This window comes from Nerophis lumbriciformis, linkage group LG26 (assembly GCF_033978685.3).
Source record: "Nerophis lumbriciformis linkage group LG26, RoL_Nlum_v2.1, whole genome shotgun sequence".
Taxonomy (NCBI): domain Eukaryota; kingdom Metazoa; phylum Chordata; class Actinopteri; order Syngnathiformes; family Syngnathidae; genus Nerophis; species Nerophis lumbriciformis.
Genome location: NC_084573.2, coordinates 8,595,986 through 8,611,991, shown reverse-complemented (window position 1 = coordinate 8,611,991; position 16,006 = coordinate 8,595,986). Strand labels below are relative to the sequence as shown.

Below are 16,006 nucleotides of genomic sequence, written 5' to 3'. Positions count from 1 at the left end.
TATTTCATATGCTGTAAACCTAGTTCATAGTTGTTAGTTTCCTTTAATGCCAAACAAACACATACCAATCGTTGGTTAGAAGGCGATCGCCGAATTCGTCCTCGCTTTCTCACGTGTCGCTGGCTGTCGTGTCGTTTTCGTCGGTTTCGCTTGCATACGGTTCAAACCGATATGGCTCAATAGCTTCAGTTTCTTCTTCAATTTCGTTTTCGCTACCTGCCTCCACACTACAACCATCCGTTTCAATACATGCGTAATCTGTTGAATCGCTTAAGCCGCTGAAATCCGAGTCTGAATCCGAGCTAATGTCGCTATAGCTTGCTGTTCTTTCCGCCATGTTTGTTTGTGTTGGCTTCACTATGTGACGTCACAGGAAAATGGACGGGTGTATATAACGATGGTTAAAATCAGGCACTTTGAAGCTTTTTTTAAAGATATTGCGTGATGGGTAACATTTTGAAAAAAACTTAGAAAAATAAAATAAGCCACTGGGAACTGATTTTTAATGGTTTTAACCCTTCTGAAATTGTGATAATGTTCCGCTTTAATTACCGATTCCGATATCAACCGATACCGATATATACAGTCGTGAAATTAACACATTATTATGCCTAATTTTGTTGTGATGCATTAAACAATGTAACAAGGTTTTCCAAAATAAATCAACTCAAGTTATGGAAAAAAAAATGGCAACATGGCACTGCCATATTTATTATTGAAGTCACAAAGTGCATTACTTTTTTTTAACATGCCTCAAAACAGCAGCTTGGAATTTGGGACATGCTCTCCCTGAGAGAGCATGAGGAGGTTGAGGTGGGCGGGGTTGAGTTGGGGGAGGAGGGGGGGTATATTGTAGCGTCTCGGAAGAGTTAGTGCTGCAAGGGGTTCTGGGTATTTGTTCTGTTGTGTTTATGTTGTGTTACGGTGCGGATGTTCTCCCGAAATATGTTTGTCATTCTTGTTTGGTGTGGGTTCACAGTGTGGCGCATATTTGTAACAGTGTTGAAGTTGTTTATACGGCCACCCTCAGTGTGACCTGTATGGCTGTTGACCAAGTATGCCCTGCATTCAACTGTGTGTGTGAAAAGCCGTAGATATTATGTGATTGGGCCGGCACGCAAAGGCAGTGCCTTTAAGGCACGCCCCCAATATTGTTGTCTGGGTGGAAATCGGGAGAAATTCGGGAGAATGGTTGCCCCGGGAGATTTTCGGGAGGGGCACTGAAATTCGGGAGTCTCCCGGGAAAATCGGTATGACTGGGAGACGCAACTGCTCTGTACTTCTCCCTACGTCCGTGTACCACTCCGTACAGCGGCGTTTTAAAAAGTCATACATTTTACTTTTTGAAACCGATACCGATCATTTCCGATATTACATTTTAAAGCATTTATCGGCCGATAATATCGGACATCTCTAGTTTTAGGGTGCTTTGAAACCCAACCACACTCTAGTGTGGTCTCAGTATGCAACTCAACTTCGTTCAGATTCTGTTTCTTTACCACCAATAAGAGGAAAGATACGGGAAGTCCTTATGAAGACCAAAGATAATTGCAGAACTTATGAAAGTGAAACCTTCGAGTTATGGTCCACTGACTGTCTGTTGTTGCTCTCCTCCGTAGGTCAACGTGTACACTTTGGGAAAAACCTTCCTGGCCCTGTCCAGAGACCTGTGCATCAAAGCTCCAGCTATAGGTACTTTGCTCCCCTTCCCATGTTCTCGTGACACGATACTGACCGAGTCCCAAACACACGTGACGGCAGTTAAAACTCTGTGTGGAGTTCTCAAAGTCTCTGGACAAGACCAAAGATCGTCCATTCATCCCAGAGAATTTTATAGATCTCATACTTGGTGTGAAACACTGTAAACAACTTTTAGGCCCACTTTTGTACAAATTTGACTAAGATTATCATGTTTGATGTTGTAAAAAGTATTCATTTAACAATACCTTTATTATTGTTTGTATAACTACACTGATTTTGAGTGTTTTGACCCTTAAATGTAGCTTTAAGGGGACATGCACTTTTTTTTTTGGAATTTTGCCAATCGTTCTCAATCATTATGAGAGACAAGAAGACAAAAGAGGTTTTTTTGTTGCATTCTAACATGTAAAAATCGGCTCGTTCTTGGTAGCTAGCAATGCAGCTAATGGGAGTAATCCATAATTGCCAACCTTGAGACCTCCGATTTCGGGAGGTGGGGTGTGGGGGCGTGGCTGGGGGTGGGGCAGGGCGTGGTTGGGGGCGTGGTTAAGAGGGGAGGAGTATATTGACAACTAGAATTCACCAAGTCAAGTATTTCATATATATATATATATATATATATATATATATATATATATATATATATATATATATATATATATATATATATGTCTTAATAAGGTTATCCAAAAAATAGTGCTCGATACCGTAGTAGAGCGCAATATATGTATGTGTGGGAAAAAAAATCACAAGACTACTTCATCTCTACAGGCCTGTTTCATGAGGGGTTCCCTCAATCATCAGGAGATTTTAATGGAAGCATTCACATACCATGGTTTATATAGGGCACAGAGTGGGTAGGTACAGGCAACACATGAGCCAATCACCACGCCCCTATGCCAGCCTGTATCCCCACTCTGTGCCCTATATTAACCATGGTATGTGAATGCTTCCATTAAAATCTCCTGATGATTGAGGGAACCCCTCATGAAACAGGCCTGTAGAGATGTAGTCTTGTGATTTTTTTCCCCACATATATATATATATATATATATATATATATATATATATATATATATATATATATATATATATATATATATATATATATATATATATATATATATATATATATATATATACATCCTGAAAATATGCAAACAAAACTGTGTTTAGATAATTGATACTTCAAACTGGCATAAATAAATATTAAGGAATATAACATAACTTGGCTTCTGAGAGCTTCAAAATGTAATGAATAAAATGCTAAAGTTGTTGATAAACAAGCAATTATTTTAATAATTAAATATGGTCATTTTAAATGAATTATTATGATAATTTAAAATTAATTATTTGAAATATGTTTATTTTAATGTATAATTCTATGGCTGGATGTAATAAGGAGTCAGAAAAAATACAAATAAAAATACAATTCATTTTGATGTTTTTAGCAAAATATAGTAAACATTTATTTAGTTGTTTTTTTTAAAATTAATAAATATATTTATTTTTAGGTAAGATAAACATCCATCCATCCATCCATTTTCTACCGCTTGTCCCTTTTGGGGTCGCGGGGGGTGCTGGAGCCTATGTCAGCTGCATTCGGGCGGAAGGCGGCGTACACCCTGGACAAGTCGCCACCTCGTCGCAGGGCCAACACAGATAGACATCTTTCACAATTAGTATAATAATGCTCATTGTCAATAATGTGTTAGTACTGTCTAATTCACTCATTTGTTTTATGAATACTGCATGATATCATATTCGTATCTAGAGTGGTATCAAACTCATTTTAGATCGGGGGCCACACGGAAAAAAATCTACTCCCAAATGGGCTGGACTGGCAAAATCACAGCACGATACTTAAAAATAAAGACATAAAATTGCTTTCTCTGTTTAACAATAGAACAAGCACATTCTGAAAATGTAAAAATCATCATGTTGTTGGGATTTTTTTACACTGACATGTTGCGGTTAATAGTATTCTATAGGGATGTCCAATAATGGCTTTTTGCCGATATCCCGATATTGTCCAACTCTTAATTACCGATACCGATACCGATATCAACCGATACCGATATATGCAGTCGTGGAATTAACACATTATTATGCCTAATTTGGACAACCAGGTATAGTGAAGATAAGGTCCTTTTTGAAAAAAAAAAATAAGATAGATAAATTTAAAACATTTTCTTGAATAAAAAAGAAAGTAAAACAATATAAAAACAGTTACATATATACTAGTAAATAATGAAAATGAGTCAAATTAACTGCTAAAGGTTAGTACTATTAGTGGACCAGCAGCACACACAATCATGTGTGCTTACGGACTGTATCCCTTGCAGACTGTATTGATATATATTGATATATAATAATACAATTTATCTCTAGTCTGGGTGATTTATTTCTTGTCACCCTGTTGTCCACCAGTCATGAAAAAAGGCTGTCCTCACTCAGGTCCGCATGGAGCTGGAGGGGGCGCGGCCTCCAGCTCCGGCTGAAAATCGGGAGATTTTCGGGAGAATATTTGTCCCAGGAGGTTTTCTGGAGAGGCGCTGAATTTCGGGAGTCTCCCGGAAAATTCAGGAGGGTTGGCAAGTATGGAGTAATCCATTTTACCTCTAAATCACTTTAAAAGTGCATTCAAAAACCATCAACAATACTTCATTTACGTTATGTAACCTGTGTAATAACCAAGCTATAGCAACATTGTTATTGTAAGAGCGAACACTGAGGGACTCTTTTTCTAGCGTAGTAACACATCGGCATGCTACGGTATTAGCCGTAAAAGCCAACTACGGAAATAGATAAGCTCGCTTCTACGTCAGCACGAAACGTGTTTGGGTTTGTAATGCACAACACTGTGATAGAACACCAATCTGTACTGACTGAAAAACATCAACAATCATATTACAGTATCTGCATAATATTAGCCCACATTTCATGATTTGTTAGTAAAAGCTGAGCTAGCCAGACAGCGTATGTACTGTATATGTAATAATACGCATGACATGCTGCGTGTATCATGATCTATATAAAGTGTGACTCACTCCATGGACAGTTAAGCGTCTGGTCCGGCTGGCCGGAGACATTTTTTCCTGTTTAGCACTCCATTTATGTAGAAATAGCTTGGCTCCAAGTTGCATATTTATAGCGTCAAAACAGCTTTAATCCCCCTCTCCCGCCTTCCGTCTGCTCCAACATCTCACTCTTCCTAAGCAGCAGTTCATCCTCAGTATATTCCGATTCTAAAAGATAAGGTTGTGAATCCTCATTGGTCCAAAAATAGTCGTCTTCGTTATCTGTTATCAAGTCAGCCATGATTAGAAAACACACTCGTGTTCGATTCTGGAAGTAGGAACACAAATTGCCAGAAGTCAGATGAGCGCTGCTATGGAAACAGAAATCAATGCGCTGAATAAATCAGTCCCGGAAATGATTAAAGTGATCAGAATGTGGTAAATATTGAACGTATTACCTATTGTTATGAAGGTGTCGGTTACTACATTATATAATACTTGGAGTGTGTATATTGTATATATTACATATTGTTATGAAGGTGTCTGTTACTACTTTATACATACAGTATACTTGCAGTGTGTATATTGTACATATTACATATTGTTATGAAGGTGTCTGTTACTACATTATACATATACTTGCAGTTATTGTACATATTACCTATTATTATGAAGGTGTCTGTTACTACATTATATATATATATATATACTTGGAGTGTGCATATTGTATATATTACATATTGTTATGAAGGTGTCTGTTACTACATTATATATATACTTGGAGTGTGTATATTGTATATATTACATATTGTTATGAAGGTGTCTGTTACTACTTTATACATACAGTATACTTGCAGTGTGTATATTGTACATATTACATATTGTTATGAAGGTGTCTGTTACTACATTATATATATACTTGCATTGTGTATATTGTACATATTACATATTGTTATGAAGGTGTCTGTTACTACATTATATATATATATATATATATATATATATATATATATATATATATATATATACTTGGAGTGTGTATATTGTATATATTACATATTGTTATGAAGGTGTCTGTTACTACATTATATATATACTTGCAGTGTGTATATTGTATATATTACATATTGTTATGAAGGTGTCTGTTACTACATTATATATATATATACTTGGAGTGTGTATATTGTATATATTACATATTGTTATGAAGGTGTCTGTTACTACATTATATATGTATACTTGCAGTGTGTATATTGTACATATTACCTATTGTTATGAAGGTGTCTGTTACTACATTATATATATATATACTTGGAGTGTGTATATGGTATATATTACATATTGTTATGAAGGTGTCTGTTACTACATTATATATATATATACTTGGAGTGTGTATATTGTATATATTACATATTGTTAAGAAGGTGTCTGTTACTACATTATACATATACTTGCAGTGTGTATATTGTAGATATTACATATTGTTATGAAGGTGTCTGTTACTACATTATATATATACTTGCAGTGTGTATATTGTACATATTGTTATGAAGGGGTATGTTACTACATTATATATATACTTGCAGTGTGTATATTGTACATATTACATATTGTTATGAAGGGGTATGTTACTACATTATATATATACTTGCAGTGTGTATATTGTACATATTACAAATTGTTATGAAGGGGTATGTTACTACATTATATATATACTTGCAGTGTGTATATTTTACATATTGTTATGAAGGGGTATGTTACTACATTATATATATACTTGCAGTGTGTATATTGTACATATTACATATTGTTATGAAGGGGTATGTTACTACATTATATATATACTTGCAGTGTGTATATTGCACATATTACACTTTGTTATGAAGGGGTATGTCACTACATTATATATATACTTGCAGTGTGTATATAAAATGTTGATGGAGGGTTTTGAAGTTTTTTTAGAGGCTTTGAAGGCTATAACGGTGACTTCCATTACCAGCATCTTTCAAGCGTTTTTTATCTTTAAAATTGTAAAAGAAAAAAAGATGTGTGTTCTTGTCTTTCGTAATGATTGTGAACAATAGGCACAATTTCAAAAAAGGTGCAGTTCCTCTTAAAATGTGATGGAAATATTAGGCATGGCTCTTGGTATGAGACAGTATAGTTGTACAAGCATCTAAACATTGGTAAATGAATACAAACAACTGATTGGAAGCAATTAGATTATGCATGTGTACCTAATGGTGTGTTGTAAGATGGTTTGTACATTTAAGTATTAGTAAATATTTGTACCAACTCATCCAGTATGGATACCAGCTATGAGGTGCAGTTCACTCTGAGCTTGCCAGAGGGTGCTGCTGCCCCTTAAATGTCCAATCTTCCCTCATCCAGAAACCAAAACCAATGCAACTGTGCAGTTTGGACCTTTTATGTCATCAAGTGTCAGCATCAAGCTGTTACAGCATTTGAAAATAAACGACAACAAACAAACAGAGGGCGGGCCCTCAAGTGCAAAACAACAAGAATTCTACTTATTTTTGAGTTTGGGAACCAGAACACAAAGTTAAAGCCGCTCTGAAGAAGAGTGGCGTCGTTGGACTGGATCACATGACTGCTGTGTTTTCCATGGCAACCGCAGAGCAAAGAAGTGTTTAAATTAAAAGAATAATGTTAAATTAAATAAGCGGAGCGCACCATTCCTTCTGGAAGAGTCTGAGAACTAGCAGCTTGTCAGTGTTTGTGATGCTACATGACTGGAAGGCCGTGAGGAGAACCCGTCCTCAGGCATAGAAGACCAGCTCAGGGATCTGCCCCCCCTGCACTCCGGTGCCGTTAGTGCTGTCCGAGGAGCACTGGAACTGAAAGGTCACTCTCCCGCACTGCACCTCCGTCATTCCTTCCTGGCCAAAGTAGCTCAGCTCATTGCCATCCAGCACGGCGCTGACCGTGTAGAAGGCGTCCTGCTCCACCTGCACTGGGTGCTCAAACCACACCGGGAAGGTGCTGCTCGATCCGTCCGACACAAACTTTGTCAGGTTCTGGGCCAGGATGAGGCCCTGCCTCTTGAGTTCGATTCGGACGCTGTACTCGGCCTTGCCGCCGCTTGAGCCGTACAGTCCCAACCCGGCGATAAAGATTCGTTTGTCCACAGCGAACTGGATGCTGTCGCAGCGGCCGCGGTACCGCCACTGGTTGCTCCGGTAGGCTGAAGACTGAAAGCGGTGGCACCTCTGTGCCGCCAGACCCTCCCTGGCGGTCAGGGGGAAGTCCACTTTGGGCTTGTTGGCGGCCGTGTACCACAGGAACATGTTGTGCGTCTCCTCCAGAGTGAGGATGTCAGACTGGGCCGCCCCGTCTGCAAACTCCTCCAGGCTCATGGTGGGTATGCGTACCATGAACAACGCCTTCCCCAACGCCTGCCGCTTATTGCGGGTGGTGGGCCCCAGCCCCTGTCTCTGGCACTCGGCAGCGGCCCAGCTCATGACCGCCTCAAACACCACAGCCTCCTTGGTGTTGAGCGTCTCTCGCCGCAGGATGATCTCCAGCGTCTGCAGGTCGATCTCGCAGAAGCCCTCGGATCGCAGCGCCAGCTCAGCCTGGGCATCGATCACCTCCCAGCAGCGCTGCGTCAAGTCGGGCTCCTCGAACAGGCGGCTCTGCGAGAGCAGGACGCATGCGTTTTTGGCCTCCAGGCTCGTCTCCAGGAAGTTGACGCAGGCTCTGGCCAGTGCCGGGACGATGTACTTCTTGGCGGCGTACAGGGTGGCCAGCACCGTGTCCGCCTCCAGCTCCATCTCGTCGCTGTACATGTACCTGGGACAAGGAAGAAAGATTTTTAACATCCACAACTACCTAAGAGTAGAAGGAAGTTACTGCACAAATCAAGACCAACTTATGACAGTTTTTATGAGGGTCTGGATCAGGCTGGAGTTTGGGGAAATTCTATTTACTTCTGCTTGAATCACAATAGCCTGAATGTAACGGTCCAACCCAAGATCAAAATATTGTGAACTCTGAAGTACCCTGCTCACAAACACTGGCGGAGTCCCAACTTGGGGGCTTTTGAGGATCCAACCAACACAGTATGGCAGGGGGAATTTTGGGGGGGGATTCCTGGTTGGCGTTACATCACAATACTATGTGTTGCATGTTAGTAATATTTGAGTTGTGCATATGAACAGACATTATCAGAGAATATTGGTGGGTTAAGTCCAGTGGGACACTGTTGCCTTGGCAGAGGTCCGCACCATTAAGGACCATTCAGTTTATCGTTCAAATGATCCCTGAAGGTTCATTTGCCTTTTAGTCTTTTGTAGTGTTGATCAGGTTATTTCTTCCAAGTAGGGTTGTTCACGATAACCCGATGCGACTGGGTATCCGGTTCGAGAAGTGGCTGGTTCAGACAGCCCCCTTAATCGATCAGATTCAGCTGTGAATCCTTAGGTCAATCGAGTGTTAACACATAAACCGGTTATCGTGCCAAACTTGAACTCAGTTGAGGGTTTTTGTCTTAAAAACCAGGGTTGTCAGGCATTTGTTACGTTACTGAAGTAGGAGAATAGGCGTACATACATGGACTGGGTGTCGCGCGAGACTAGCAATTAGTAGACTATCTTTAAAACAACGCGAGTCACGGCTGCCCGCCAAGTAATTACCCGCAAGATGCATAACGTCAACACCGCGGACAGTCTCCGTGCTGTGCCGTTCGTCAATATTGTAACATTCAAGAAATGGCGTCTCAGACAGATTCCCAGTTTCTCTTTTTTTCACAAAATGCAACGTTCTTATACAACAGGCTCAAACTCTTGTGTATCGCTCCCTTCTCCGGCAACTTTCCTATCCCCTTTCAACTCCACAACACCACGTCACTTCCCATCCTTGTCCCCCAGTTAAGCCATTGGCTAGAAACCGTCGGCGTCTGTGACGACACTGACTTAACTAAAATAAATATATTTGACATGTGACATGTTTGCATTTTTACTTTAACATCTTTGGGGATATATGTTGTGTTTTACGTGTTTGAAAATACTGGAAGCATGTCACATTTATAGAAGGCATTAACTGATCAGTTGTCTTAGAACAGTGGTTCTTAACCTTGTTAGAGGTACTGAACCCCACCAGTTTCATATATGCGCATTCACCGAACCCTTCTTTAGTGAAAAATAAAATGTTTTTTTTCTTAATTTAATCTTAATTTATAAATATTAATCATGAAATGATGTTATTATATTAAAGAAATACTAATAAAGATATATTTTACAAACAGAAAGTTGCAGGAATGTACATATGATCCCATGTTTGCATCTCATTGTGCAACATGTGAATGTTTTAGTGGGAACTAAATGCGATATCGGAAAGGGGTACAAATTATTTCCAAAGCAGGACCCCCATCCAGACCTACAATACTAGTACACGGCTCATGAAAAACAATGTTATATTAGAAAAAAATCCCATGGAAATGACCGCTGTCATTTGATTATAATAGTAAAGCATTTAACTTGTTATTTAGTCAGGTTTGGGAAAGGAGTGCGTGCTGCTGGTGTGGCCACAGTGTGCGCATCTAAGTTAAAGTACCAATGATTGTCACACCTACACTAGGTGTGGTGAAATGTGTCCTCTGCATTTGACCCATCCCCTTATTCACCCCCTGGGGGGTGATAGGAGCAGTGGACAGCAATCATTTTTGGTGATTTAACCCCCAATTCCAACCCTTGATGCTGAGTGCCAAGCAAGGAGGTAATGGGTCCCATTTTTATAGTCTTTGGTATGACTCGGCCGGGGTTTGAACTCACAATCTATCGATCTCAGGGCGGACACCCTAACCACTAGGCCACTGAGTAGGTCCACGCATATGGAAAATTAGAGGGAACATTGCTTGGGGGTATCCATAATACGCCGATAGGGAGAAGTTTTTATTTACACGATGAGTCGGGTGTGTCCTGTCCTCCGTGGCAGAGGCTGACTCACCGAACCCCTAGGGTTCGATCGAACCCAGGTTAAGAACCACCGTCTTAGAAGGTGTTTGGCCTCTCATCCGAGTAGTTTTCATCAGTTCATGCTCATAGATTTAGCTTGGACGGATCTATTCTGAGCGCTTGTTGCCATGGTCCTAACTATTCGTCCTCTGACATGCGTTGCACAGCAAGGAATGCTTTTGCTGTAAAAAAAGAATGTGTTCGTCAACAAATAATAACCATAGAATTGAATCCTTCATACACCGTATCGAACCTTGTTCAATCGTTCATACACGAAATTGAATCCCATCGAAGCACATTATATTGTTTTTCACCTGCAGCAAGTATTGAACCCACGACCCTCCTCCATCAATGCCCACCCCCGCTCAAAATAAAACCTCGGAGGCTTAGTATGGTATTTTTAACCTCTGCTCTGCATGTTTCCCCACGAAGATAATTGCCAGGTTTTTAGGGAGGCTGTTCTATAGCGAGCTGCTAGTCGCTGAACAAAGAGTCGGAGAGAAAAGCAGCAATTACAGCGCGCTCGCTGCTCCCAGCGTTCCTGGCGCTGCGACGAGTAATAAGGAGCTTTGAAGTGACACTGACGGCCCAGTGGCTCACTCACTTGAGCAGAATTAGAAAAGCAGCGGGCTCCACATCTGGGATGTGGATTGCAGACTCCTCCTCCGCCAGATCGCCGTAAAACATGGCGCAGAAGACGGAGCTTCCCACGGCCAGCACGTACTGTGACAAGGAGATGGGGGGGTGACTCATCAGTACACGATCTTTGTGCATCTCATTAAGTCGCTGCCGCTTTACCTTGTGTGCTGGAACCCTCTGTGACCCTCCTGGGGGCCCCACGATGAAGTGGACATCAGCCATCAGCTCGTTGTTAAACATCAAGGCGTTCCTAAAAAAAACCAAAAGGGGAGATAAAGCTCAGTGTTGGGGAACAACTCATCCACCCACACTGCTTCTTTATTTATTTATTGGAGACGATGCACTAGTACTGACACCAAGTAACAGCTTTCTTTGTTGTGATGCTGAAACGGAGTTTAGAGTTCTGGTTGGAGATGATGTTTACTTTACAACAGCATAAAAACATCTAAACACCTTCTCCTGGTAATCTTACGTGGTTTTGGCCTAACGTCAACAAAACAACAATTGCATTCTTTACAAAAGGTAACATTGACTTATATTGTGCTCACGGAGGAATTGATTGTTTCTTCTACATTGTTTAACTTTAAGCACGATATTCAATGTTACATCTTTGACCATGTCGATCAAAGGGAAGCATTAATATCTTTGTAAAGGCTGATTTTCAGTACTGGGCCTCATCACACGGTGTACCTAATGAAGTGTCCAGTAAAATATTATACAGTACATTTAATAAAGTCAAATACAAATAAGGCAACAAGAGAAGTATCCTACACTTCTCTTTTGTAAAGTAAATGTGAACAGCCGATATGGGCGACTACATCAACTATATGATTTGCATGAGAAGCTGGACAGGACAAAAAAATAAAAAAATAAAAATTATTATACAGTAAGTCAGGGGTGTCAAACTCATTTTAGATCGGGGGCCACATGGAGGAAAATCTACTACCAAGTGGGCCGTACTGGTAAAATCACGGCACGATAACTTAAAAATAAAGACAACTTCAGATTGTTTTCTTAGTTTAAAAAAAGAACAAGCCCATTCTAAAATTGTACAAATCATAATGTTTATTTATTTATTTTTTTACAATTACCTGTTGCGGTTAATAGTATTCTATCTTTATTTGTCGTTATTTATATTGTCTGAATACATTGTGATAATGTTCATGAGTCAACTCATTGGTGTTAATTTCCAATCCATCAAGATAAAAAAATATATATCTAAAGCAAATTACAGTATGTTATTTATGTAGTTTGATAGTTTTCCTTGACTGATATACTAACTAACATGTGGTTTATTTTGTACATATGTAGCATCATCTACAAAGATACAAAGAATTGCTATTGCGACATCCAGTGGACACATTTAGAACAGCTGTTTCTTCCGTTCAAAAAATTCCAGGTTAATTTTTATACTTAGCAAACTCATTCCGCGGGCCGGATAAAACCTGTTCACGGGCCCGATCTGGCCCTCAGGTCGGATAAAACCTGTTCACGGGCCCGATCTGGCCCTCAGGTCGGATAAAACCTGTTCACGGGCCCGATCTGGCCCTCAGGTCGGATAAAACCTGTTCACGTGCCCGATCTGGCCCTCAGGTCGGATAAAACCTGTTCACGGGCCCGATCTGGCCCTCGGGCTGTATGTTTGACACCCCCTGCAGTAAGTAGTCGCTAGCAGCTTGTGATGCTGAAAATGAGTTTAGACTCTGAAAAAAATCCATTGTGGTTGTAGATCATCATCAACATAGTAATCCAAACATCAGCACAGTTTTGGCCAAAAGCCAATAATAAAATAACATTTTTGCTATTTACAAAATATGTTCATGTTGACTTTTATCATGTCCAGAACACATTACACTGAGAAAGTGACTATTTTTTTTAATGTTTTGTTTGACTTTAAGCCTAATCAGCGTTTCAAAGTCTTTGTAAAGCAGACCTGGCAAATTAAGGCCCGGGGGCCACATGCGGCCCGTTAAGCTTTTCAATCTGGCCCACCGGACATTCCCAAATAATTGTTCTAGATCTTTAAGATGTAAAGTGTAGCTGCCATTATGATGTGCAGTGATGTTTTCTAATGACCGTAAGTCTTGAATTATACTAAGTATTTCAATGCTTGGAATCTAATGATATACTAGTTACTATGGTCATCTAATTAGTTACTATGCTAATCTAATTAGTTACTATGGTAATATAGGTCACAGCAGCTCAGACGAGGCACCAAGCAGTGTGGGCGGGGAGCGTTTCCATAGCCTGAAATGTGGGTGTCAGGGACAGACACGGAAGGAGATTTTTACAACTAAGTTCTAAAGCTTAGTGATATATCAGATTGTAGGTGGGTTTTTTTTACCCTTCGCGTTCATATTTCGCTGTTTGTTGCGTTTCCCTTCATTGTAAAATATGTCGATCAAGAGGGGGTGTGACGTTCTTTTGTTGTCAATATTCAGTGTTTTATCGTTCATAGTCAATATTGTAAATCCCACATGTATATTCTGTGTGTCTCATTCAGTAAACACATTTAAAAACTCCATTCCGTTTTTCAAGGCGGTCTGTCACAACGTTTTAGCATTCAATCAGACATTATTGTGAGGTTTTGTATTAGTGTTCTTAAAAATAGGACCCAAGTACAGCAGATTTTGTGTATACATACATACATAGATAGGTATACTGGCCCCCAGACACATTGTTTTCTCTAAATTTGGCCCCCCGAGTCAGAATAATTGCCCAGGCTTGTTGTAAAGGTTGATTTTCAGAACTGGGCCTCATTAGATGGTGTACCTAATGAGTTGTCCAGTAAAATAGTGTTATAACAGGGCTGGTATACGCTAATAGGGTAATAATAATAGTACATTTTATTTAGTATAGCGCTTTTCAGGGTACTCCAAGACGCTTTACAGCAAACCTGGGCAAAGGGCAAATTAAGGCCCGGGGTCCGCATGTGGCCCGTTCAGCTTTTCAATCTGGCCCGCCGAACATTCTCAAATATTTTTTTTTAGATCTTTAAGATGGAAAGTGTAGCCGCCATTGTGATGTGCAGTGATGTTTTTAAATGATCGTAAGTCTTGAACTGTACTAAGTCTTTCAATGCTTGGAAACTGCGCTTTTGCAAAATATACTCGTTACTATGGTAATCGAATTAGTTACTATGGTCATCTAATTAGTTACTATGGTAATCTAAGTCACAGCATCTCAGACAAGGCAACAAGCAGTGTGGGTGAGGAGCGTTTCCACAGAGTGTTTCCAGAGCCTGAAATGTGGGTGTCAGGGACAAACGTGGAAGGAGATTTTCACAACAAAGTTCTAAAGCTCTGTGATATATCAAATATATCAGATTATAGCTGGGTTTTTTTTTTTTACCCTTCGCGTTCATATTTTGCTGTTTGTTGCATTTTTGTTGCGTTTAGCTTGATTGTAAAATATGTCGATGGAGAGGGGGTGTGACGTTCATATATTGTCAATATTCAGTGTTTTATCGGTCATAGTTAATATTGTAAATCCCACATTCTTTATTTCCATGTACATTTTGGGTGTCTCATTCAGTAAAAAAATAAATAAATGATGTTTAAGGCAGTCTGTCACAAGGTTTTTAGCAATAAATCAGTGTTCCTAAAAATAGATATACCGGCCCCCAGATACATTTTTTTTTCTCAAAATTTGGCCCCCGGAATTAAAATAATTGCCCAGGCCTGCCTTACAGGATATTAAAAATAATGTGGTCGTGGGAGTACCTCTCCCTCAGCGTGGGGTGGCTGGACTGCCAGCTTCTGGGTTCCGCGGTGTTGTTGTTGCTGATGTTCTGCTGGCTGCTCGGGCTGGTGGCCGCCGCGCCTCCGCCGTCGTCCCCGCCGGCGCCACCGCCTCCGCCGGCGGCCTGGTCGACCGGCGCCTCCTTGGTCTTCTCGGCGTCCGCCACCGTGGTGCCGCTGGCCAGGTTGCCGTTGCCGGCGGGACAAAGCTCCGCGGCCATCTTCTTGTGCTTCTTGCCGCTCGGGACGTCGTAAGACAGCGGCAGTCTGCCCGGGAGCCCGCCGAGCTTCTTGGACTTTCTCAGGGTGTCTGGCAGCAGGAGGAGGCAGGTCAGGCACCTCATGATCCGGCCATGATGGAGCAGCCTGCAGTCTGCCGTGGGCATCGGCGCAAGCAAGCGGTCTTGTCGGCGCGCTGTCCCGCGGTAGTCGTGTGGAGTGTTTACGGAGGAGTCAGCCTCTTTTTTTTTTTTTAATCCCCCTTCCTCCGCGCCGCTTCCACACGGCGTCGACGGCCAAGTTTGAGTGTAAAAAAAACCCCGTCAGACTGGGCCCGGTGTTGTTGTTGTTGTTGTTAGTCCGAGTCCAACTTGTTTCCGTGTCGTGACCGTCAGCTCGTCTTCTTTCTCCCAAATCCACAGCTGACACTTCCGCTCTCTGTCGCTCCAAAGCGGCCGTAGAGAGCGACGAAGCCGGCCGCTGAGCTCCTTATTGTGGGTGTCAGCTCCTCGCTGGAAGATGTTTGTTATGGAGACTTTCCTAGCTCGGATTTTTATTTTCTCCTTTTTTTTTTTTTTTCACTCCTGGATCTGGTCCCCTTTTGCCCCCGCCTCCCTCTCTACCCTCCACCAATTACCATCACGTATGACGCTGACGTCACCGGCAACAATGCTCCGCCTATAGCAGCGTCACAGCACGGACAATTCGTCCC

General features: G+C 41.1%; 2 protein-coding genes across 4 annotated transcripts in view; one reads left to right on the top strand and one right to left on the bottom strand.

Moving 5' to 3' along the window:
- brf1a (BRF1 general transcription factor IIIB subunit a) overlaps nucleotides 1–16,006 on the top strand; it is a 233,891-nt gene that overhangs the window by 25,377 nt on the left and 192,508 nt on the right. For all 3 annotated transcript variants that reach the window (XM_061987474.2, XM_072916242.1, XM_072916241.1), the window contains exon 6: nucleotides 1,620–1,692. In XM_061987474.2, the coding sequence (XP_061843458.2) occupies nucleotides 1,620–1,692 (73 nt within the window). The remainder of the gene's footprint in view (nucleotides 1–1,619; nucleotides 1,693–16,006) is intronic.
- On the bottom strand, nucleotides 7,136–15,906 carry LOC133623942 (BTB/POZ domain-containing protein 6-B-like). The gene is made up of 4 exons (XM_061987462.2): nucleotides 15,058–15,906; nucleotides 11,495–11,585; nucleotides 11,301–11,419; nucleotides 7,136–8,534 (listed from the first exon to the last, which is right to left on the bottom strand). Exons 1-4 carry the CDS (start codon nucleotides 15,459–15,461, stop codon nucleotides 7,502–7,504), a joined length of 1,647 nt encoding a protein of 548 aa, XP_061843446.2. The 5' UTR covers nucleotides 15,462–15,906; the 3' UTR covers nucleotides 7,136–7,501.

What these genes read in the sequence shown, in the direction of transcription:
- LOC133623942 (XM_061987462.2), bottom strand. Translation starts at nt 15,461, where the DNA reads ATGCCCACGGCAGACTGCAGGCTGCTCCATCATGGCCGGATCATGAGG. An exon ending in CACCCCACGCTGAGGGAGAG is followed by an intron (nt 11,586 to 15,057) that starts GTACTCCCACGA and finishes GGTTTTTTTTAG; the next exon opens with GAACGCCTTGATGTTTAACA. An exon ending in GCTTTTCTAATTCTGCTCAA is followed by an intron (nt 8,535 to 11,300) that starts GTGAGTGAGCCA and finishes TCCTTGTCCCAG; the next exon opens with GTACATGTACAGCGACGAGA.